Genomic DNA, 23,463 nt, shown 5'->3' on the forward strand with positions numbered 1-23,463 from the left:
CAGCCCTAGAAGGCAAAATAATAATAATAATAATAATAATAATAATAATAATTACAATGAAGAAAGCACAGGCTCAGATGGCTTCACTGATAAATTCTACAAAACATATAAAAGAGAACTGATATCAGCTCTTCGTAAACTTCCAAAAGAAAAAAAAAGAAGAGGAAGAAACACTTCCATATTCATCCTATGAGGTACATATTACCCTGATACTAAAACCAGACAAAACATCACAAGAAAACTACAAAATATATCTAAGGAGTTCCCATCTTAGCCCAATGGTTATATATATACATATATACATATCTTATAAATAAATACAGACATAAAAATCTACAAAACACTAGCAAACCAAATTTGCAGCAATATATAAAAAGAATTATATGCCATGATAAAGTGGGATTTGTTCCAGGAGTGTAAGCTGGTATAACAATCCAAAAATCAATTAATGTCGGAGTTCCTGTCATGGCTCAGTGGTTAACGAATCTGACTAGGAACCATGAGGTTGCGGGTTCAATCCCTGGCCTTGCTCAGTGGGTTAGGGATCTGGCGTTGCCGTGAACTGTGGTGTAGGTTACAGACTCAGCTTGGATCTGGCATTGCTGTGGCTGTGGCGTAGGCCAGTGGCTATAGCTCGGATTCCACCCCTAGCCTGGGAACCTCCATATGCCGCAGGAGCAGCCTAGAAAAGGCAAAAAGACAAAAAGACAAAAAAATATATATATCAATTAATGTGATACAACCTTACCAACAGAATAAAGGGAAAAAACCCACATCTCAGTGCGGTCTATTGATCATCTCAATAGACACAGAAGACTTTCGACAAAATCCAATACTCCTTCATGGTAAAAACACTTCAAAAACTAAAAATCCCTCAACCGGATAAAGGGCAACTACAAAAACTCCATAGCTACCATCACACTCAAGAGTGACAGACGGGAGGTCCTGTCGTGGCGCAGTGGTTAATGAATCCCACTAGGAACCATGAGGTTGCAGGTTTGGTCCCTGGCCTTGCTCAGTGGGTTGGGGATCCGGCGTTGCGGTGAGCTGTGGTGTAGGCTGCAGATGCGGCTCGGACCCCGCGTTGCTGTGGCTCTGGCGTAGGCTGGTGGCTACAGCTCCGATTCGACCCCTAACCTGGGAATCTCCATGTGCCGCAGAAGCGGCCCTAGAAAAGGCAAAAAGACAAAAAAAAAAAAAAAAAAAAAAAAAAAAAGAGTGACAGACGGAAAGCGTCTCCCCCAAGATCAGGAACAAGACAAGATGTTTGTTCAGTCTCTGCATTTCTTTTCAACCCTGTGCCGAGGTTCTAGTAGGGCAATGAGGTAAAAAAAATAAGAGGCATCCAGATTGGAAAGAGAAAAGGCAATATTATCTCTGTTTTCAAATTACATGACATTGTATCTAGAAAAGTCTAAGGAATCTACTATATTTAACAATTGTTCAGGAGTTCCCGTTGTGGCTCAGTGGGTTAAGAACCCAACATAGTGTCCTTAAGGATATTGGTTCTATCCCTGGGCCCACTCACGGCAGTAAGGATCTGGCATTGCTGTGAGCTGCAGCAGAGGTCACAGATGCGGCTTGGATCCTGAGTTGCTGTGGCTGTGGTGTAGGCCGGGAGCTGTGGTGGAGGCCGGCAGTTGCAGCTCCAACTCGACTCCTAGCTTGAGAACTTCCATACGCCATGGGTGCAGCCATTAAAAAAAAAAAAAAAAAAATTGTACAGATTGTGCCCAAATGCCCTCTAGGATGGCTGTAGCGGTTTCCAGGTCCCCCAGTTGGTGGTGGGGGGTGGAGGGCCATCCGGGAGCCTCCACACTTCCCACCGCTCCAAGCCCGCACATCTTCCTGCACAGGCCCTCCCAGCTCCCAGAAACCTGCGCTACACTTCGGGTCCCCCACACCCTCCGGGCAGTGCTCCTTGGGACTCCACTCAGTGACTTGGTCCTGCAGCTGCCTCGAGCTCAATCCTGCCCATGGGTCTCGGACTGTAGTGTCCTCGCTCCCCAGCCTCCCCAGGGATCAATGCAGCCCATGGTGGGGGAGGACACAGCTGTGGAGATGGGGGTGGGGAAAGGATGCCTTGAGTAGGGACAGGCCAAAGAATCCTCTAAGAAAGGGACTGGGGCGGGGGTGGGGGGGGGTTGTCCTGCTCCACTGCTCCAGCCCCCTTCACTCACTCACCTCAGCCTCAGCCAGTCTGATCTGCTGCTCCAGATCCTCAGGGATCATTTTCCCTCTGGAAAAGAAAACTGAGTAGGTAGAGAAGTAACAGACTCTCTAGACTAGGCGGCAGAACTGTCGAGAGCAGGGTAATGTGAGCTTAGCAATGCAGAGGCCACAATGTTGATTTTTCCCTAAGAGGGGTAAACAGATCTCAGGGACAGGGCGGAGACTCTAAGCAGGCACTGGTAGGCATGAAGCAGCAATTCTGGGGGAACAGACTAGGGAGAGAAGTCCACTGGGGTGTGGGCCCCAGGCCAGAGCCTCTGGCAGCGGGAGGGCACGCTAAGCCAGGCTGGGTCTGAGCCACGCAGACAGAAGGACCTTCACCTCTCATCTGCCTGGACTATTCGGACACTGTCGGTGCCAAGTCCCAGAAAGGCAGCTCCCTTCTTGATGGAGTAATGACACTGTGGAGGAAGGCAGAGGGCCGGGGGAGGAGTGGAGAGAGACTGGTGAAATACACGAGATCCTGGACACCAGGGCTTCTCCGATGTTCTCGCATCCCCGGTGGGTCTGGTTAAAATGCAGATTCCTATTCAGTAGGTCTGGGCTGGGACCCGAGACTCTGCATTTCTTTTTCTTTTTTTTGGGGGGGTGCATCTTTTTAGGGCCGCATCCACAGCATAGGGAGGTTCCCAGGCTAGGGGTCGAATTGGAGCTATAGCTGGCCTACACCACAGCCACAGCAATGCCAGATCCAAGCCGTGTCTGCGACCTACACTACAGCTCACGGCAACGCCGGATCCTTAACCCACTGGGCAAGGCCAGGGATTGAACCTGTGTCCTCATGGATGCTAGTCAGATTCATTTCTGCTGATTTCTGATGGGAGCTCCAAGAATCTGAATTTCTAACAAGCTCCCAGGTTATACAGACACCGCTGTGAACCATACTCTTAGTAGAAAGCGTTCCTGGCTGCCCCTCCACTACCCCCAGACAGAAGCCAAGGTGAATGGAAGTGTTTCCTCCATCCCCCTGGTTAGAAGGAGGCAGATCTGCCGGGGGGGGGGGGGGGGCAGGCTGGCCTCAGCAGAGGTAGGTCTGGGCAGGCAGAGAACCTGACGGGTCTCAGACTCAGCTGGGTGGAGGTTAGAATTAGGAGCCCCGGGAAGGCTCGTGCCACTTCTCACCTCCTTGGATGTGAAGAGGGCCAGGGGTGGCAGTGCCCGGAGGCCCCTCTGTTTGCAATCCGGGTAGCGCTGATAGCGGGCCAGGTTCATAGCATACATGTTGGAGATGGAGCCACCTGTCACAGGGAAGAGGTGGTAGCGAGAGGGAGGGGCAGTGGGTCAGAACTGGAGTGCGGCTCTCCTGACCTCTCCACCCAGAACTGATCAAAGAAGCAGAGTGATTGGCTCTCAGGCCATGAGTTCTAAGGGCTCGACCAATGGCAAGCCAGCAAGCCAGAAGCGGGATCTGCAGATTCCCTGGACTACCCCTCCTTATCCTGGGCCGATCCCAGGATCCACCCCCACCCCCCATCAGGTCACTGAAGTGCTGATCCCACGGACTGTTGGGCAAACACCAGGATACGGGGGATTGGACAGCTTTTCTCAGGTTTGGCCCGAGCCCAGCTGGAGAAGAAACAAAGAGGACGTGCCCCTCGCTGCCAGCTGAGAGCCAGAGAACAGCGGGAGAGGAGGAACACTTGAAAAGACCAAAGACAGGCACCCCCCCTCCTGGTCACATACCAGGGCAAAAGACCCCATCCCCAGAGCTCCAGCCCACCAGGGCCCGGAGTTTCTTCAGCACCTCTTCTTCCATGAGTACAAACACGGGGGCGATTTCATACGTGTACCTGCCAGGAGAGGGGATAATGAGAACTGGAGGGACTCTTAGAGGAGTGGGGGAGAGAGGGAGCGAGGGGAGGGTCCAAAGAGAGGACTGGGCTGAGGACAAAGAACCAGGGAAGGAGGAGAAACAACGGGAGCCCGGAGGTATAAGAAAGCCTGGAGAAAGGGAGCCCAAAGGGTACGAGGGTGAAGACTCTGCCAGCAGAGATTGGCAGCAAAGAGAGGGGGCAATCCCCATTCTCTCCCCATGCCAGGTGTGCCCCCTGCAGACCCAAGTCCTTTGTGGGGTGGGAGAGGGGGCCCAGGGATGGCTCACTGGCTGGTGTTGAGGCTCTCGGTGACAATGCGCCCAGCTAGGGCATGGGGATCCAACCCTGAGAAGAGCTGGTTGAAGAAACGAGGGTGACCTGGAGAAGCGGGCAGGGGGCTCAGGGTGGAGCTGAGGATGAATCCCAGACACTCCTCCCTCCGGGACCCAGGACCCACAGGTCTTCACGCTGTAGCGGATCACAGCCCGGCACCGCTCTAGGATCTGCTCCTGTGACTCCCCCTCGCTGCGCAGCTCCAAGTCCAGCAGCTGTTTCAGCTCCTCTGGCTCCTTCCACTCGCAGACCTAGAAGGAGCGGGAGATCCTGGGGGCCCTGAGACACCCCACGGACTGGCTGCCCAAACCACGTCTCGACAGACACAAGGCACCACCAACTTGCACTTCCAGCAAGATGGGAATAATTTTCAAAGCAACAGCAGAACATGGGTAAATAAACACCGTCTGACCCAGTGTATAATCCCCGAGGCACAGTGAGACAGTGATGAATTCTAGGGAGAAGCCTGGATAGAGGAGGAATGTTCTGAGCCGGGTTTGATGGGCAGGAGGAGAAGGGAGAAAAGACCCACCTTCTCGGAGGCGCTGGTCCCTTTCCTAATGACCTCATCCACCACGATGCCAAACACATCCTGGAGCAAAGCTTCTGCAGCCGCGGGGTCCCCATCAAGGGAGAGGAGTGGTTTGGAGTCAGCCATCAGGATAAGGTCTGTGAGCAGAGCAGGAGTTATTCTGCACTCAGCCTGTGGACCCCATCTGAACCTAACCAGCCAAGAACCCCAACTCCATGAGGGGCGCAGTCGTGCGGCTCAGCCCCAGCCTTCACGGTGCAGACAAGGGCAAGTGAGAGCTTCCGAGGAGAGGGCCAGGAGAAACAGGTGGGAAAGAAAAAAGGCGGTTTGTGCTGAGCAGGTGGAATCCAGCAGCCACTGCCCACCTAAGGCACAGATTGAGAGGCTTACCTTTCAGCTCAGGCTTCTGTCCAAGAGAGCTGGAGGCAGGGGACACAATTAGCTTTCTAGAATGTTAGGACCAGGGCAGCAGAGGGAGAGAGGTATAGGCAGCAGTCACATGACCCATGACATCACTCTCATGACCCTTGCCCTAAAGATTTGGGTCAAGGCCAGCAGGTTGAGAGAAGTTTCCTGAATAATCATTAGCTGGCATGAAGAAGCGGGGAGATGAGAATGTAAGGCAGAAACACATGCTGTATTCGCCCCAGACTGGAGAGGAGCAGAGGGGAGAGGCAGCTGGAAGAGGGGCTTCCAACCACGAACCAAAGGGCCCGGAGTGGGGACCAGAGGGGTGTTTGGCAGAGGGCCAAGAGCAGTGGGGGCCAGAGGCAGGAAACTGTGGCAGGTGACCCTGGAGACAGAGGGGGCAGGGAGCCTGGAGGAGACTAGAGAGGTGAAATGGCTCAGGCAGAAGTCTCGGGCCAATCTTTGCATCCCCACCCCCAGAGTCTTCTCAGAGCTGTCCTGATTTCTCAAGCCCTCTCCTCTAAAGAAGAGCAGGAAGGAAAGGAGGCTACCCTGAGGAAACAGTTTGTTAAACAAGTGTAACCCTGTTCCTTGCAGCCTGAGAGTGCTTAAGAAACATGGAGTGGCCTTTGCAGGGCCCTAGGGTGACAGATGCACATGCAGTTGTTACAGCCCAGATGCTATTCTTTTTTTTTTTTTTTTCTTTTCTGCTTTTTAGGGCCCCACCCCCTGCAATATGGAGGTTCCCAGGCTAGGGGTCAAATCGTAGCTGTAGCTGCTGGCCTACACCACAGCCACAGCAACTCAGGATCCGAGCCGCATCTTCAACCTACACCACAGCTCACGGCAAAGCTGGATCCTTTACCCACTGAGCGAGGCCAGGGATCGAACCTGCAACGTCATGGTTCCTAGTCAGATTTGTTTCTGCTGCGCCATGACAGGAACTCCCCAGGCGCTATGCAGAAGAGGAGAGGAAGACGAGGACTGGGCAAGATGTGGACGGGAACAGGGGCTGAATGGTGACAGCAGGCAGGAGAAATGGGACTGCCGAAATGGAGGAAGAGGCATTCAGGAGCAGGGGAGGAATGCCATGGGCTTACATCAAGAATGAGTAGGAAAACAAATAAACAAACTTGGAGTTCCCTTTGTAGTACTAGTATCCATGAGGATTTGGGTTTGATCCCTGGACTTGCTCAGCGGGTTAAAGGATCCAGCACTGCCGTGAGCTGCAGTGTAGGGTGCAGATGTGGCTCGGATCTGGCATGGCTGTGGCTGTGGTGTAGGCCGGCAGCTACAGCTCCAATTCAACCCTTAGCCTGAAGTTCCATATGCCGCAGGTACAGCCCTAAAAAGACATAAAAAAAAAAAAAAAAAAAAAAAGAATGAGAATGGCTGGTTCTAAGGTCTGTGAAGGTACCTGGCTGGCTGGAGAGAAGGTCTGCGAGGACGATATGGAAGCAAAGGCAGGGTGGGCAGAGCTGCACGAGACCATGGGGAGCCTTGAGTGCCAGCCAGGCCGAGAACCGAGATCCTGCAGAAAATGGGAAGCCACTGCAAGATTCTGTGGCTAGGAAAAATGTCATGCAATCGATGCTCTCAGAAGACCCGTGCACAGGAGCAGAATGAAGAGGCCTCTGCTGTAACCAGGTCAGACGTGATCCACAAGTGAGGAAAGGTGGTCTCGGCAGGAAAGGACAGGTAGGGGTATAGGAGAAAAATGTCCCAATAAAATGTAGAAAGGAGAGACCCCAGCCATGATGACTAAGCAAAGTCTAGCCAACTGCCCCAACCAGTCCTCCCCCATGCATCTGCTTCTGTAAATTTGTTTCCGCATCTACTACCTTGCCTGACGTCACTCCAGTCCAACTAGCCAAGCTTGGACCTGGAAGACGTAGCCCATAAAAGCCTTGTGAAACCCTTCTTCCGGGCTCAGACTCTGGAGAGCAATCTCCTCTGAGCCCGCAGGTGTCATAAACCTGAGTTCTCCAACTCTCCGAGTGCTCGCTTGGTTTCTCGCCGGGTAAAAGAGCTGATCCACTACAGCCACAAAGCTGCCGGAGCTGGTACACTACAGCCACGGGGCTGTCACCAGAGCTGATACGCTGCAGCGCAGGGCTGCTGGGTATCTGCCGTAACAGGGGAATCTGCAGGCTCTACCACTTGCTGGATTACGCCGAATTCAACACTTAGGGAATCTACACTGGAGGAAGGGTCAAAGATGACCCCGGGGTTTCAAGTCCAGGTGACTGGAAAAATAATGGTGCCCCTGAAAGAAATAGGGACACACAAAGGGGAGGCTGGATGGCAAGTAAAATGGTTATTTCTTGGAAGTACTCGTCCAAGGGGAGGTGTCCAAGGCTACAGACACTTGTGTGGGAAGAAATCGGGTCCAGGGGTCTGATGAGATGAGAGAATGAAAAGCAGATTCGAGAGTCAGGGCACAGCTCAAGCCTTGGATGGGCTCTACTCCCCATGGAAGAGGATGCTCAGAGATGCCCAGGGAGAGAGGGGCAACACCAAGGTGTGGGGAACCCCTAACGAGAGGGGAGGAACCTTCCTCAAAGGGGGCTGCTCTGATGTAATCCACTGCCCACAGCCACTGGAACCCATGCTGGTCGAAAACACAGGTCCGAAGGACCCTAGTGGTCCTACCCTTGAATTTCTCAGCAGATTCGGTTTGGGGAAACTAGGGGAGCATAACTTTGACAAGGAGACTCGATCCCTCATCAGGGCTCACTCTGGCTCCCCCAGTGCATGGCGGCAGTGGCATTTTAGGTGGAAAGACTAGAAGGACCGAGGCTAATAAAAATAGGTACCTTTGAAGTACTTACCACACGCCTCACTAAGTACTTAATATGCATTATCCTAGTCTGCACAGCCATGGAGGGCAAGTTTAATCGCCACATTTAAAGATGAGGAAACTGAGATTTCAGAGCCACTACTAGGTAACATGTCTGGGTCATGCAGCCAGTATACACCCCAGCTGGGCCCGGACCATGGCATTTGGGACTCTGAAGCCACTTCCCCACCTGATTACCAGGTTCGACCACCTTATCTGGGGCTTCCTGGGTCCCTGAGCCTGCTGTGGTGCAAAGACCTCTCTGTCCAAGAGTGAGGACACCTCAGGGGCTCAGTTTCTGTAAAATGAGAGGCTGAAAGAGAGCATCTCCTGGGCATGTGCTGGCCGTTCATTAGCTCAGGCCGATGGATATGGCAAGCCGGCCAGGGGAGTGGAAAGCAGACTGCGAGCAAGGACTGATTGATGAAGAAAGGAGACCCCTGATTGGAGCAAGGCTGTTCCCAAAGCTCTAAAGAGAGATCTGCAGGGAAGACCATGGCTCTGTCCACTCGGCCCCTTCCGTATCCATTCCACCAAAGTCACGGCTCAGAAATGAAAAGGGGGAGTTCCCATCGTGGCTCAGGGGAAATGAATCTGACTAGCATCCATGAGGATGCAGGTTCGATCCCTGGCCTTGCTCAGTGGGTCAGGGATCCAGAGCTGCTGTGAGCTGTAGCGTAGGTGGCAGACGAGCTCGGATCCCGAGTTACTGTGGCTGTGCTGTAGTCTGGCAGCTGCAGCTCTGATTCAACCCTGAGCCTGGGAACTTCCATATGCCACAGATGTGGCCCTAAAAGGCAAAAATAAAATAAGATTAAAATAAAATAAAATAACATAAAATAAAATAAAATAAAATTGACAAGTTTTTCTGACTTTGTGGGATCTCTAGTCTACAAACTCCTTTAACCATCAACGCCCTCTTATCTTCCTTTCCTTCACTTACACAATCTAGACTGCATGATCTGTTGTTTCAACCACTCTCAAAATCCTCAACTCCCTGGCCCTACTGTCCTCCCACCAAATTCCCCTGGCAAAACCCCGATCGAACTGGCCAGTTCTTCTCTTACCAAACCCACCAAGACTGCTGGATTCTGCTAGTGAAAACTACCTAACCATTCAAATTGGTTTTGCTACGAATTCATGTTCTCTGTGCTCATTCCAATTAAACTGGGCAGATTAAACACGTATGTGTACCACTGCTCCTTCCTGAAACGCCCCCTAGAATTACATCGGTTGAATTTTAAATCCAGAAGAATAAAGCAAATGAGAAGAGAGACGAGAGGTGAGCGGTGTCAATAGCTGTAAAAGATGGAAAGCAGATGAGAAGCGATAACTGGTTCATTAGCAAACGGCAGAAAACCAAAGCTGGTCTGTCTGCAGAGGGCTATGCCAATGGGATACAAGGTTCTTAGGGCAGAAGCCCAGAAAGGCTCAGGAATTAAAAGCACTAGCTACCGTGGAAGACAGGAGGGAGAGGCACAGCTAAAAACATGGAAATCAGGGAGTTCCCATCGTGGCGCAGCAGAAACGAATCCGACTGGGAACCATGAGATTGTGGGTTCAATCCCTGGCCTCGCTCAGTGGGTTAAGGATCTGGCGTTGCCATGAGCTATGGTGTAGGTCACAGATGTGACTCGGATCTGGTGTTGCTGTGGTGTAGGCAGCAACAGCTCCAATTCGACCCTTAGCCTGGGAACCTCCATATGCAGAGGGTGCAGCCCTAAAAGGACAAAAGACAAAAAAAAAAAAAAAAAACATGGAAATCAGATGAAAATTTATATAAGGAATATTTAGACCCTGACTTTCCTCCCCCTTCCCATTCAGCAACACCCCTCTCCTCCACTTACTTCCAAAGTAGGAAGTCTGATTTCTAGAGAAACTGAAACAGAGAGGCCAGGACTTAGGAAAGCCAGGCAGCAGTGCAGAAGGCGATGATGAGACACTGTACTGAATCCAGGAGGATTAGGAGGAAGTTATTTATTGAGTCAATTCCTCCCTCCCAATTGTTATTCAGAACCAGTGGCCAGGGGTAAACCATCCAGAACCAGGAGACTGGAGGATTCCTTTCTGGAGAAATATCTTTTTTGGGGTTTTTTTTTTTTTTTTTTTTTTTTTGGCTTTTTGCCTTTTCTAGGGCTGCTCCTGTGGCATATGGAGGTTCCCAGGCTAGGGGTCGAGTGGGAGCTGTAGCCACTGGCCTATGCCAGAGCCACTGCAACTCGGGATCCGAGCCGCGTCTGCGACCTACACCACAGCTCACGGCAACGCCGGATCCTTTAACCCACTGAGCGAGGCCAGGGACCAAACCCGCAACCTCGTGGTTCCTAGTCAGATTCATTAACCACTGCGCCACGATGGGAACTCCTTTTTTTGGCATTTTAAATAATTTTTATTTTTTCCATTATACTTGGCTTACAGTGTTCTGTTAATTTTCTACTGTACAGCAAAGGGACCCAGTCACACATACATATATATACACACATATATATGCACACACATTCTTTTTCTCACATCATTGTCTATCATGTTCCATCACAAGTGACTAGATATAGTTCCCTGCGCTACCCAGCAGGATTTCATTGCTTATCCACTCCAAATGCAATGGTTTGCATCTACTGACCTCAGACTCCCAGGCCATCCCACTCCCTCCCCTCCCCTTTGGCAACCACAAGTCTGTTCTCCAAGTCCAGGAGTTTGTTTCTTTTCTGTAGATAGGTTCATTTGCCTTTCTGGAGAAAGTGACTAACAGCCCCAGAGAAAGACCTGACACTCTTGTCCCAGTCCTTGCCCAATCATCTAGTCAGTGACGCCCACGATCTAGTCAATAAATAACAGCCTGTCCACGCACTTGGGTCTTCCAATAGGCCTTAGTGCCACACTCTTTTTTTTTTTTTTTTCCTTCCATTTTTGGCCGTCCCAAGGCATATGGAATTGCTGGGCCTGAGATCAGATCCAAGCCGCAGTCACAACTTAAGCCGAAGCTGCAGCAATGCTAGATCCTTATTAACCCCGGTGCCAGGCCGGGGATAGAACCTGCATCCTAGCACTCCCAAGATGTCCCCAACCCCCCTGCGCCACATCAGGAACTCCTAGTGCCCCACTCTTAAATGTGAGCAGAACACAAGCCGAGGACTACCAGACACTTGAGGAAAGCCTGTAACATGAACCACAGAGGTGAAAGCAGACAAATGGACAAAAGCACTTGATGGAGGAGGAGAAATGCAGGGAGCAGAAGAAAGCTTTAAAAATTAAAGACGATATTATATCCACACACACACAAAAATAGGTTGCTCTCAAAAAGGAATACTCAAAGAAAAATAAGGAGCTCTAGGATTTTAAAAATCCATGAAAACAGAAATGAAAAATCATAAATAAAGTGAAGAAAACCACACAGAAAGACAAATATTAAAAGAAATGGACAATAAAAGAGAACGATGGAAGGAGTTCCTGTCGTGGCGCAGTGGAAACAATCCAACTAAGAACCATGAGGTTGCAGGTTCAATCCTTGGCCTTGCTCAGTGGGTTAAGGATTCAGCATTGCTGTGAGCTGTGGTGTAGGCCGGTGTAGATTTGACCCCTAGCCCAGGAACCTCCATATGCCGCAGATGTGGCCCTAGAAAACACTCACAAAAAAAACCCAAAAAACAAAAAAGAACTATGGAAGATCAAAAGGCCTAAGAGTCAACCAAAGAGGTTTCAGAAAGAGAAGGGGAAAAAGGAGGAAAGGAAGTTTTTTTAAAAAGCTTCATAGAAAAGAACAAATCAAAAGGATCCACCGAATGACTTTCAGGAAGACAGATTATAATATTGTTTCAGAACAACGGAGGATCCAAAGACTTTCAGAGATGAAACTAAACAAACCAACCAATCAGCCAAGACCAGGTCATAGATAAAGAATAGAGCATCAGACCACATCAAGCTTCTCCCAACTCAAGAGAGAGGCAAAGGGAACTTCCAGGACTGTAATCAAGGTAGTACCATCTTCAGAGGCAAAATGCAGCAGTGACTCTGCTCCACTGGACGTGCAACACTGCCTGGCAACAATACTATTCTTCTACTGTCACCTCGCTCTCTAATTCTCTGTTAGCAATTCCTTCATCAATTTCCCCATACCTCTCAAATTATTTACCTATCAACCTTCTCCCAGTTTCCTTCTCTCATTTCAAATATCTTATAGAAGATAAAGGAGTTCCCTGGTGGAGCAGTGGGTTAAGGATCCGGTGCTGTCCCTGCAGCAGTTCAGGTGGCTACTGTGGCACGGGTTCAATCCCTGGCCCCGAGAACTTCCCAGAGTTCTCTTGTGGCTTTGTGGGTTACGGATCTGGCAGGTGGCCAAAAAAAAGCCATCAAAACCTACTCAACTTTTGGTCACCTGCACTCTGGATCCCTCCCACCCTTCAATATTTACTCAGCATCTGGTAGGTATGTGCCAAGCACTTTGGTGGCCACTAGAGGTCATAATGGAGAGCAAAAGACCGCATACCTGCCCTCATGAGGTTCGCAGTCTGTATAGCACAGGTCACAAACTGGAAGACAGAGGACCAACTCCTACCCCCAGATAGAGTTTTGTTTGGCCTGAAGAGTGTGTTTGTTGTTGTTTGGCGATGGCATTCGGAAGCTCCTGGGCCAGCCATCAAACCCACACCACAGCGGTGACAATGCCAGATCCTCAACCCACTAGGCCACCAGGGAACTCTGAATAGTGCATTTTAAAACTTTAAAAGTAATAAGTAAAAAATAATTGTCATACCAAAACTTCCAGCTTCTTATGAAAACAATCAGAAGGAAGATCCATTTTATTATTATAGTTTGGCATTCATTATGTGTTCTTTCCAATTTTAATTTTTGTTTATAGCCATACCCATCACATAGAAGTTCTTGGGCCAGGAATTGAATCCGAGCTGTAGCTGTGACCTATGCCACAGCTGCCACGATGCCAGATCCTTTCACCCACTGCACTGGGTGGTGGATCCAACCCATGCCTTTGCAGCAACCTGAGCCACTGCAGTCAGATTCGAAACCCACTGTGCCACAGGGGAACTCCCAATTTTTAAATTTTTGATCAAGCAACATTTAGGCAGTTACTTCAAAAAACAAAATATAGAAAAATATTAATAGCAAAAAATCTAATTTCTACCCCATTCCAGGTAAGCATTTGTATTAAGTTTCTCAGGCAACCTTTCAGAATTTTTAATGTGAATACTAACAAATGAGAATATACAAGAGTTCCCTTTGTGGCTCAGCGGCTAACGAACCCAACTAGGATCTGTGAGGATGTGGGTTCAATCCATGGCCTCACTCAGTGGGTTAAGGATCCAGCGTTCCCTTGAGCTGTGGTGTAGGTCACAGATGTGGCTCAGATCCCGCATTGCTGTGGCTGTGGTGTAGACTGGTGGCTGCAGCTCCAATTGGACCCCTAGCCTGAGAACTTCCATGTGCTGTGGGTACAGCCCTAAAAAATAAAAATAAAAATAAAAAGTGAATATACATTATTTCCTCATTTTTTTTACATAAAAGATAGCAATATAATCACTTGTGTACCTTGCTTCTTTAAATTAACAATATATGGGCAATCTTAGAACATATATAGAGCTTCCTCATCTTTTTTTAATGTAACAGCTCCATCGAGATAATTTACATGCTCTGAAACATATCCAAGGGTACAATTCAGTGGTTTTTCGTATAGTAACAAAATTGTGCAAGCATCACACACAATCTAATTCCAGAACATTTTCATCACCACAAAAAGAAACTCACGAGCAGTTGCTCCCCATTCTCCCCTCCCCCCACCCCTGGCAACCACTGATCTATTTTCTGCCCCTAAAGACCTGCCTATTCTAACCGTTTCATAGAAATGGAAACACACGGAATGTGATCTTCTGTGACTGGCTTCCTTTACTTAGCATAAGGTTTTCAAGGTTCATTCATGTTGCAACCTGTAAAAGAACTGCATTCCCTTTTATGGTCAGACAGTATTCCATTGTATGGATATATCACATTTTAATCATTCATTTGAGAGTGTCCGTCGTGGTGCAGTGGTTAACGAATCCGACTAGGAACCGTGAGGTTGCGGGTTCGATCCCTGCCCTTGCTCAGTGGGTTAGGGATCCGGCGTTGCCGTGAGCTGTGGTGTAGGTTGCAGATGCGGCCCGGATCCCATGTTGCTGTGGCTCTGGCATAGGCCAGCAGCTACAGCTCTGACTGGACCCCTAGCCTGGGAACCTCCACATGCCGTAGGAGCAGCCCAAGAAATGGCAAAAAGACAAAAAAAAAAAAAAAAAAAAAAAATCATTCATTCACCAACTGATGGACCTTGAGGCTGCTTCCACTTCCTGGCTAGTGTAAATCATGCTATGGAGATTAATATGCAGGTTTGTGTGTGGACATGTTTTCACTTATCTTGGGTACGTACTTGGCAGTGGAACCGCTGGATCATACAGTAACTTTATATTTAACTTTGAGGAACTGGCACACTGTCTTCCAAAACGGCTATTACCATTTTATGTTCCCATCCGCCATGTATGAGGACTCCCATTTCTCCATATCCTTTCCCGACTTGTCGTTGTCTGTCTTTTTGATTTCAGCCATCTGCATTTGTAATTTTGATAAGGACTGCCAACATCCACGGAGGCTGTACCAATGTAGGAAAGTCCCTGTGTTCTCAGCCTCAGTAACAGAGTATGGTGTCAAACTGTGGAATTTTTTAAATTTGAGGAGCAAAAACATGTCTGGGAAGAGCTTTATTTTATTTTTAATTTTTCTGGCCATGCCTGAAGCTTGCAAAAGGCCAGGGATCAAACCCACACCACAGCAGTGACCTAAGCCACAGCAATGACAATGCCAGATCCTTAACCCATTGAGCCACCAGGGAACTCCAGTACAGTTTTATTTTAGTGGAACTCTCGTATTAGTCAGTTTTGCTGTGGTAACTAATGGCTTCAAAACCCCACTCGCTTCCAACAATAGAGATTTATTTCTCTTTCATGGTTTATGTTGGTGGTGGTGTGGGCTAAAGCTCTGATTTGTGTGCCTTTATTCCAAGACCCAGGCTGAAGGAACAGCCTGTACTTGGAACACGATGTTCTCATGGCAGAGGGAAAACAGCAAAAGGCAAAGAAAACCAAGCGCCAACCTAGCATGTGCCCTATCTGCTCAGATCCCAGTTGACCGAAGCAAGCCCTGGGGCAGTGGGGCAAGGATGCATATCCTCCCACCAGGAGACGCTGTGAAGTGCAGGGCAATGGAGGACATGTAGAATCTCATACAAGAGAACTGGCCACAGGCCCTTAGGATTCTGCCTTCTGTTTCCCCTCAGTCCCCACCAGTCCACTTGACTCATCTGCTTTACCTCCTGGCCTTGCAGACATCTGAGGTGGAACCGCTGGTCTAAGGGTTCTTCTCCTGCTCAGGGATACCCTCTTTGTCGTCCCAGCTCCCCATTGTTTCAACTCTCCTGCCCACAGCCTCTTCCTCACGGCGTTTTTGTTTTTGTTTGTTTTTGGTCTTTCTGCCTTTTCTAGGGCCGCTCCCTCGACATATGGAGGTTCGCAGGCTAGGGGTCTAATCAGAGCTGTAGCCACCAGCCTACACCACAGCCACAGCAACACAGGATCCGAGCCGCGTCTGCAACCTACCCCGCAGCTCACGGCAACGCCGGATCCTCAACCCGCTGAGCGAGGCCAGGGATCGAACCCGCAACCTCATGGTTCCTAGTCAGATTCGTTAACCACTGCACCACGACGGGAACTCCCCTCCTGGCGTTTTAAATTGTCTAGACATCTCACAATACGTTCCCACTCCAGCCACCACCTCTTCTCAGCCAACCTTCTTAAAAGCTTGTCTCCACTCCATCATCACTTCCTCTCCTCTCACACTTTCCGCAGCCAAGTAGCTTCCACCTTCAAGGCCACCAAGAACGTGCCTGCTCCCGAAGCCAAGGAACACGTGTCACCTTTATCCTACTTGACTCCTCTGAAGCCATCGGACAGAGCGGGCCATCCCGTCTTGAAACATTTTCTTTCGCTGGCTTCCATATGGCTACCCCCTGACCATCTCTTAGTTCCCTTTGCATCTTCACCTTCCTCCGGCCCTCCCTCAAATGCTGGAGTTCCTGAGAGTTCTATCCCAGGGTCTCTTTCATTTGTGTTCTGCACCCCTCCCTAGACAATCTCATCTGTTCCCAGGGCTACATGCTGGCCGTTCCTCCATCGCAAACCCCTCTTCTGAGCCCGGATCCATGATGCCACCTGCCGCATCTGGAAGTCTCATAGGACTTCACACTCAGTAGGTCCAAATTTGAACTCATCATCAGTCCTCTCAGATCTGCTCTTCCGGAGTTCCCCGACATAGCGTTGGTGAGGATGCAGGTCCGATCCCTGGCCTTGTTCAGTGGGTTAAGGGTCCAGTGTTGCCACAAGCTGCGATGTAGGTCGGCCCGCTGCAGCTCCCGTTACCCTTACTTAGCCTGGAAACTTCCATGTGCCACAGGTGCGGTTGTAAAAACTCAACCAATCAATCTGCTCTTCTCCTGGACTTCCCTGGTTAGGTAAATGGCACCATCTTCTGAAATCTATGGATTTTTTTTCTCTTTTAGGGCCACACATGGAAGTTCCCAGGCTAGGGGTCAAATTAGAGCTGCTGGCTTACGCCACAGCCACAGCAACCCAGGATCTGAGCCGAATCTGCGACCTACACCACAGCTCACGGCAACACTGGATCCTTAATCCACTGAGCCAGGCCAAGGATAGAACCCTTGTCCTCACAGATACTAGTCGGGTTTGATACCCCAGAGCCACATGGGAATTCCTGAACTCTAGATTCTAACTTATTTCCTGCCTCCTCATCCTTGACTGATTTTTCTCCTTTTTGCTTAATCTTCAAATGTTATGTTCTTCTTTCTCGCTTCTTTGAAAACATCAGTGCAAACTAAAACCTGGACAAAGCTTTCCTTTTTTTCTTCTGTGCTATGTTTTAAAATTATTTTCCTTAAAAACTTTTTTTTTTTTCCTTTTTCGGCTGCCCAGCAGCATTTTTCAGTTCCCAGGCCAGGGATCAGATCAGGATGCTCAGCCCACCAATCCCGTTGTGCCACGGCAGGAACTCCTCCTTAAAAACCCTTTAAAGGTATGTGGTAACTTGACAGCAGAAAAACCTGGTAAACACCACCAGACCCAAGTCATCAAGGTTAATATCACCAGTAATGGGACAGACAGACATCGTGGGCCTCCTAACGTGAGGCACAGGAAAGTGCTCAATGTCACTTATGTGATATTTCTGCCAAAAAATGCACAACCTGAATTTAATTGGAGGAAAACCAGACATATCTAAATGGAGGGTCATTCCACAAAACAACATAGCCTGTAATCGTCAAAACTGTCAAGGTCAGGAGTCCTCTTGTAGCACAGCAGGTTAAGGATCTGGCATTGTCACTGCTCCAGTGCAGGTTCAACCCCTGGCCTGGAAACCTCAGCGTGCCACAAGCATAGCCCCCCAAAAAAGTCAGTGTCATGATAACGAAAGAAAGACTGAGGAACTATTCCAGACTGAAGGAAACTAGAGACATTATAACCAAAAAGAATTGTGTGATCTTAATGGGCTCCTGGGTAAGGAAGAAAAAAAGCCTGCAGTGAAGAATATTATTGGAAGAACTGGTGGAATCTGACTATGAATGGCATCATAAATATTAGCATTCTTCTATCAGTGTTATATTTCCTGAATCTGATCACTGCATCACAGTTAGGTAAGAGAATGTTCTTGTTCTTAGAAAACACATGGTGGGAGTTCCCGTCATGGCGCAGTGGTTAACGAATCCGACTAGGAACCATGAGGTTGCGGGTTCGATCCCTGGCCTTGCTCAGTGGGTTAGGGATCCGGCGTTGCTGTAAGCTGTGGTGTAGGCTGCAGACTCAGCTCGGATCCCCGAGTTGCTGTGGCTCGGGCATAGGCTGGCGGCTACAGCTCCAATTTGACCCCTAGCCTGGGAACCTCCATATGCCACGGGAGCAGCCCAAGAAATGGCAAAAAGACAAAAAAAGAAAAAAGAAAACATATGGTGAAACACAGCCGTAAAGGAGCATGATAGATGCACTTTCTCTCCGACCAGAAAACAATACTGTGTAGAGGTAACTATAAGAATTTTTAGAAAAGTAACAGCTTTATTGAGATATGATTCACACACCACAGAGATCACCCTTTTAAAGTGTACAATTCAGGAGTTCCCGTTGTGGCGCAGTGGAAACAAATCCGACTAGGAACCATGAGGTTGTAGGCTCAATCCCCGGCCTTGAACAGTGGGTTAAGGATCTGGCCTTGCCAAGAGCTGTGGTGTAGGTAGCAGACATGGCCTGGATGTGATGTTGCTGCGGCTGGCAGCTGTAGCTCTGATTTGACCCCTAGCCCAGGAACCTCCATATGCTGCAGGTGTGGCCATAAAAAGCAATAAATAAATAAATAAAGTGTACAATTCAGTGGTTTTTAGTATAGTCACAAAGTTGTACACCAATCACACTATTTAATTTCAGAACACTTTCATCATCCCAAAAAGAAACCCCGTATCTATTATCAGTCACTCCCCATGGTTTTTTTGTTTGTTTGTTTGTTTGTTTTGCCACTTCTGCAGCATGAGGAAGTTCCCAGGCCAGGGATCGATCCCGAGCCACAGCAGTGACAAATGCCAAATCCTTAACAGGTCAAGTATTTAAAAAAAACCAAAAACCTGGAAAAGATGGGAAAAGTCTTCAAAATAGTAACTGTGGTTATTTCTGGGTATTGGAATTACAGACGGTTTTCATTTTCTTAAACACTTCCATATTTTTATAATTTTATATGATAACGCCATTGACTTGTGTAATTAAAATAAGCTTATTTATGGAGTTCCCGTCGTGGCGCAGTGGTTAACGAATCCGACTAGGAACCGTGAGGTTGCGGGTTCGATCCCTGCCCTTGCTCAGTGGGTTAGGGATCCGGCGTTGCCGTGAGCTGTGGTGTAGGTTGCAGATGCGGCCCGGATCCCATGTTGCTGTGGCTCTGGCATAGGCCAGCAGCTACAGCTCTGACTGGACCCCTAGCCTGGGAACCTCCACATGCCGTAGGAGCAGCCCAAGAAATGGCAAAAAGACAAAAAAAAAATAAAAAATAAAAAATAAATAAGGTTATTTGTAAGCAACATAAAAGATTAAGGAGGAATGAAGGGGCAAGAAGAATTCCAAAATATACAAATCGCCAAGGAATGACCCTATTCCATCATGTGGGTTCCCAACACCTCACTCCCCTCCCATCTAAAAGGTCCACCAGGTGACAGATGTAGCCACATACTGCTCATTTCTGTTATGCTCTGGCTCTCAGGGAGAGGAACGGGTTCAGCTAGTTTGGCAGACATTGACTCAGTATCTGTTGCCTGGCACCACCCCAGCTGCTGTGTCTGCCTAGTGCACTCCAGCTAGGAGGGAGGCTTGTAAAATAAAGGCACGATCACCAAGGAAAGGGAAGGCTGGTTAACAGCGCAGTTCAATTGGCCCAGGGCAGCCTTCAAAGAGAAGCTCCCCTCAAGGCGATAGAGAGCTGGTGCAGGAAAAGACTAATCAGTAATCACTGCAATGCTATTTGAATAAGATGGGGTGGGCCTGAAGGGAGAGTTCGCCCAGGAAGTTGGGGAAGGTCAGGAGGGAGGAGGCCCCCCTCAGGGCAAGGAGATTAGGGCAGCTGCTGCTGCTGCTGCTGCTGCTGCTGCTTTTTTTTTGCTTTTTAGGGCTGCACCTGTGGCAGACGGAAGTTCCCAGGCTAGGGGTCGAATCAGAGCTACAGCTGCAGGCCCTACACCACAGCCACAGCAATGCTGGATCCTTAACCCACTGAGCAAGGCCAGGAATCGAACTCACATCCTCATGGATCCTAGTCAGGTTTGTTACCACTGAGCCAGGACAGGAACTCCAGGGCAGTTGCTTCTTAAAGCACTTTCAGCCAGGCTTATTGTTAGAAAGAGGAAACGCTGACCTCCATGCCTTCTGTCTGTTAACAAACCCCACTGACTCAACCCCCTCATTAATAGGCGCCCCACTTCACGTGTTTTCTCCCCTTCTAGATGTAAATTCCTGGGGAGAGAGGACTAAGTCTTACCCTTCTTTAAGTAAAGCACCAAGTTCAAAATAGGCATGCAAAGAAAGAAAAAGGGAGTTCCCAACATTGCTCAGTGGTTAACGAATCCGACTAGGAACCATGAGGCTGTGGGTTCGATCCCTGGCCTTGCTCAGTGGGTTAAGAATCCGGCGTTACCATGAGCTGTGGTGTAGGTCGCAGACGCAGCTCGGATCCCGCGTTGCTGTGGCTCTGGTGCAGGTAGGTGGCTACAGCTCCGATTAGACCCCTAGCCTGGGAATCTCTATATGCCACAGGATCGGCCCTAGAAAAGGCAAAAAGACAAAAAAAACAAAAAGTTAGTTTTTATCTCTTCCACTCTCCTCTCCCTTCCCCCAAGATCTTGCACGAAGGCACTCAAAAACATTTGGTGAATAAACTATTTCCAGGTACTGAAAAATGATGCTGCATTCCACTTACATTTGATTTGCATAAACCACAAATCTGTATTAATGATAACTTAGAGGTACAAGGGAATTTTTTTCCTTCTTAAAGCCTTTTCTCATCTATAATCTCATTCAATCCTCACAGTCGAGCTAGAAACTAGACTGAAAAGGTATTTATTTATTCACCTTCATTTTCAAGGACTCTTGGGCCAGAAAGACTGAAATTAATTTGCCCAAAATTACAAAGGTCACCCAAGAGCAAGCCTAGACGGCTGATTTTCTGACATCTATAGGCTAGTACCTCCCCTACCGCATTATTGGTCTGGCATTTCTCACTACCTCTCACCACACACAAAAATAAACTGCAGCTGAGATAAAGACAAACTGAAAATATACCACTATAAGAATACCAGAAGGAAATACAGCAATATACAAAACCCCCAAAACTCGGGCAAATGTGACTACACAAAACTTTCAAAATTCTGTGTAAAAAAAGACACCATTAAAGTGGTTACAGATAACCCAGGGCTTTGTTCCCTCTTCATTATTTTACCTACTCGTTGTTTCCCAAAAATAGATTTTGCTCTCTTTGCAACTATTTATTTCCAGGTAAATTTAAAAATCAGGTTAAGTTCCATGCAAAGTCCTGACTTAATAAGAATTTAACTTTACAGTAAAAACTTATGTCTACAATATTGGCTTCTTACGCAGACACAGTAAAACTCTCTTTCTAATCAAGTCCTTTTTTTGTCTTTCACTAAAATAATCTGATTTCCTTAATGCATGATTTGCAACTTCCTATTAAGTTTATATCTAGAAATGCAGGGTTTTTTTTGGCTGCACCCACAGCATGCGGAAGTTCCGAGGCCAGGGACTGAACCTGAGCCACAGCAGTGGCAATGCCAAATCCTTAAATGCCAAGCCACTAGGGAACTCCAAGAAATGTAATATTTCGTATTGCAAGTGAGGTCACTTATTCTATGACATCTTTATGGTTGGTTATTGTTCTAATGTTTTACTTATATAATTTCTGTTTGTTACTCATACATCTGGCAGGTGGATATCTCATGTGAATATAATATGAAAATAATAATGACTTTTGGCCAGGTGTGCTAACAGAATATTAGTTCTAACTGTAAACATTCTTGTCTTGTTCCTATTTTCATAAGCATGTTTCAAACATTTTCCCATAAAGCATAATTTTCACCCTAAAAATAGCTGAAAAATAAATGGAGAACTAAGAGAAAATATTTTACAAGCATATGACAAATGAAAAGTTAATACAGGGAGTTCCCATTTTGGCTCAGTGGGTAATGAACCCAACTAGTATTCATGAGGATCTAGGTGCAACCCACGGCCTTGCTCAGTGGGTTAAAGATCCAGCTTTGCCATAAGCTCTGGTGTAGGTCACAGACGCAGTTCAGATCTGATGTTGCTGTGGCTGTGGCGTAGGCCTGCAGGTACAGCTCTGATTCAACCTCTAGCCTGGGCACTTCCATATGGTGCAGGTTCGGCCCCTTAGAAAAAAAAAGTTAATACAACATAGACATTTCTACAAATTAACATGAAAGAGACAAATGATCTACTTTTTCCCTTAACAGGCAAAAGATGCAAATAGGTAGTTTACGAAAACAATTAAAATAGTCAAAATGCAACAAGAGGAGTTCCTGCTGTGGTGCAGTGGAAATGATCCGACTAGTATCCATGAGGATTTGGACTGAATCCCCGGCCTTGCTCAGTGGGTCAGAGATCCAGCACTGCTGTGAGCTGTAGTGTAGGTGGGCAGATGGGGCTCGGATCTGGGATCTGGTGTTGCTGTGGCTGAGGTATAGGCCAGCAGCTATAGCTCCGATTTGACCCCTAGCCTGGGAACTTCCATATATGCATCAGGTGCAGCCCTAAAAAGCAAAAAAAAAAAAAAAAGCAACAACAAATGCTCAACTTCACTATTAATGACATGCAAATTAAAACAATAAAATTACTGTTTATTACTCAATGAATTTATTACATTTATAGTTGTACAATGATCATCACAATCCAATTTAAATTACTATTTTTCACCTATCAAATTGGCAATGTTCAAGTTCCCATCATGGCTCAGTGGTTAAGGAATCTGACTAGAATCCATGAGGTTGCGGGTTCGATCCCTGGCCTCCATCAGTGGCTTAAGGACCCGACATTCCCCTGAGCTGTGGTGTAGGTCGAAGACGAGGCTTGGATCCCGAGTTGCTTTGGCTCTGGTCAGCAGCTGTAGCTCCGATTAGACCCCTAGCCCGGGAACCTTCACATGCAGCGGGTGCAGCCCTAGAAAAGAACAAAAAAAAAAAAAAAAAAAAAAAATTGGCAGTGTATTAAAAAATTCATAGCTTGCAGTATCACCAAGGTTGTAGGAAATGGGGACATTCACAAGTGGCTCTGAATGTTACAAACTTTTGAAATTCAATTTCACAGACTCTATTAAAATTTAAAATGCACCTATCCCATCTACATGTCTATCTATAAATACAAAAGGATAATTATATAAGGATGTTCATTATGGCATTGTTCATTAAAAAACTGGAACTATGCTAAATGTTCATTAGGGTGGGTCTAGACAAATGTGAGTGCTATGCAACAATTTTTAAAATGTGAAATGACTTAGAAGATGTCTAAAATACACTTGTGAGGTGCACTGTAGGTGCTCAAAAATATGTTCTGCATGAAAAAAAAGGTTTTTGGAACTCACAAAAAAGCCTGTAGGTATACACACCAAACTGATAAAAGTGACTACCTTCAGGAGCATGGAAT

At 47.7% G+C, this 23,463-nt stretch overlaps 1 protein-coding gene and 1 long non-coding RNA gene across 22 annotated transcripts in view; both read right to left on the bottom strand.

Moving 5' to 3' along the window:
• Positions 1 to 23,463, bottom strand: part of CSAD (cysteine sulfinic acid decarboxylase) — a 30,894-nt gene that overhangs the window by 5,072 nt on the left and 2,359 nt on the right. For 10 of the 21 annotated variants that reach the window (XR_014803252.1, XR_014803253.1, XM_021091704.2 and 7 more), the window contains 7 exons: positions 4,912 to 5,048; positions 4,504 to 4,630; positions 4,334 to 4,424; positions 3,916 to 4,022; positions 3,355 to 3,470; positions 2,554 to 2,633; positions 2,185 to 2,239 (listed from right to left, as the gene is read on the bottom strand). Coding sequence is in view for 14 of the 21 variants with exons in the window: in XM_021091704.2 (XP_020947363.1) it covers positions 2,185 to 2,239; positions 2,554 to 2,633; positions 3,355 to 3,470; positions 3,916 to 4,022; positions 4,334 to 4,424; positions 4,504 to 4,630; positions 4,912 to 5,048 (713 nt within the window). In the remaining 7 variants the exon portion in view is untranslated. Of the gene's footprint in view, positions 1 to 2,184; positions 2,240 to 2,553; positions 2,740 to 3,354; positions 3,471 to 3,915; positions 4,023 to 4,333; positions 4,425 to 4,503; positions 4,631 to 4,911; positions 5,049 to 5,301; positions 5,368 to 6,736; positions 6,851 to 23,463 lie in introns of those variants that run through there. The other 11 variants (XR_014803250.1, XR_014803251.1, XM_021091701.2 and 8 more) reach the window with 3 other exon arrangements.
• Positions 10,524 to 22,541, bottom strand: LOC146403189 (uncharacterized). The gene is made up of 2 exons (XR_014803257.1): positions 22,373 to 22,541; positions 10,524 to 14,210 (listed from the first exon to the last, which is right to left on the bottom strand). It is a non-coding gene; the product is annotated as an uncharacterized LOC146403189 (long non-coding RNA).

This window comes from Sus scrofa, chromosome 5, assembly GCF_054392235.1.
Source record: "Sus scrofa isolate SSC_HxYL_T2T_F1_AM1 chromosome 5, Sscrofa_HxYL_maternal_Yorkshire_Landrace_v2.0, whole genome shotgun sequence".
Lineage (NCBI taxonomy): Eukaryota > Metazoa > Chordata > Mammalia > Artiodactyla > Suidae > Sus > Sus scrofa.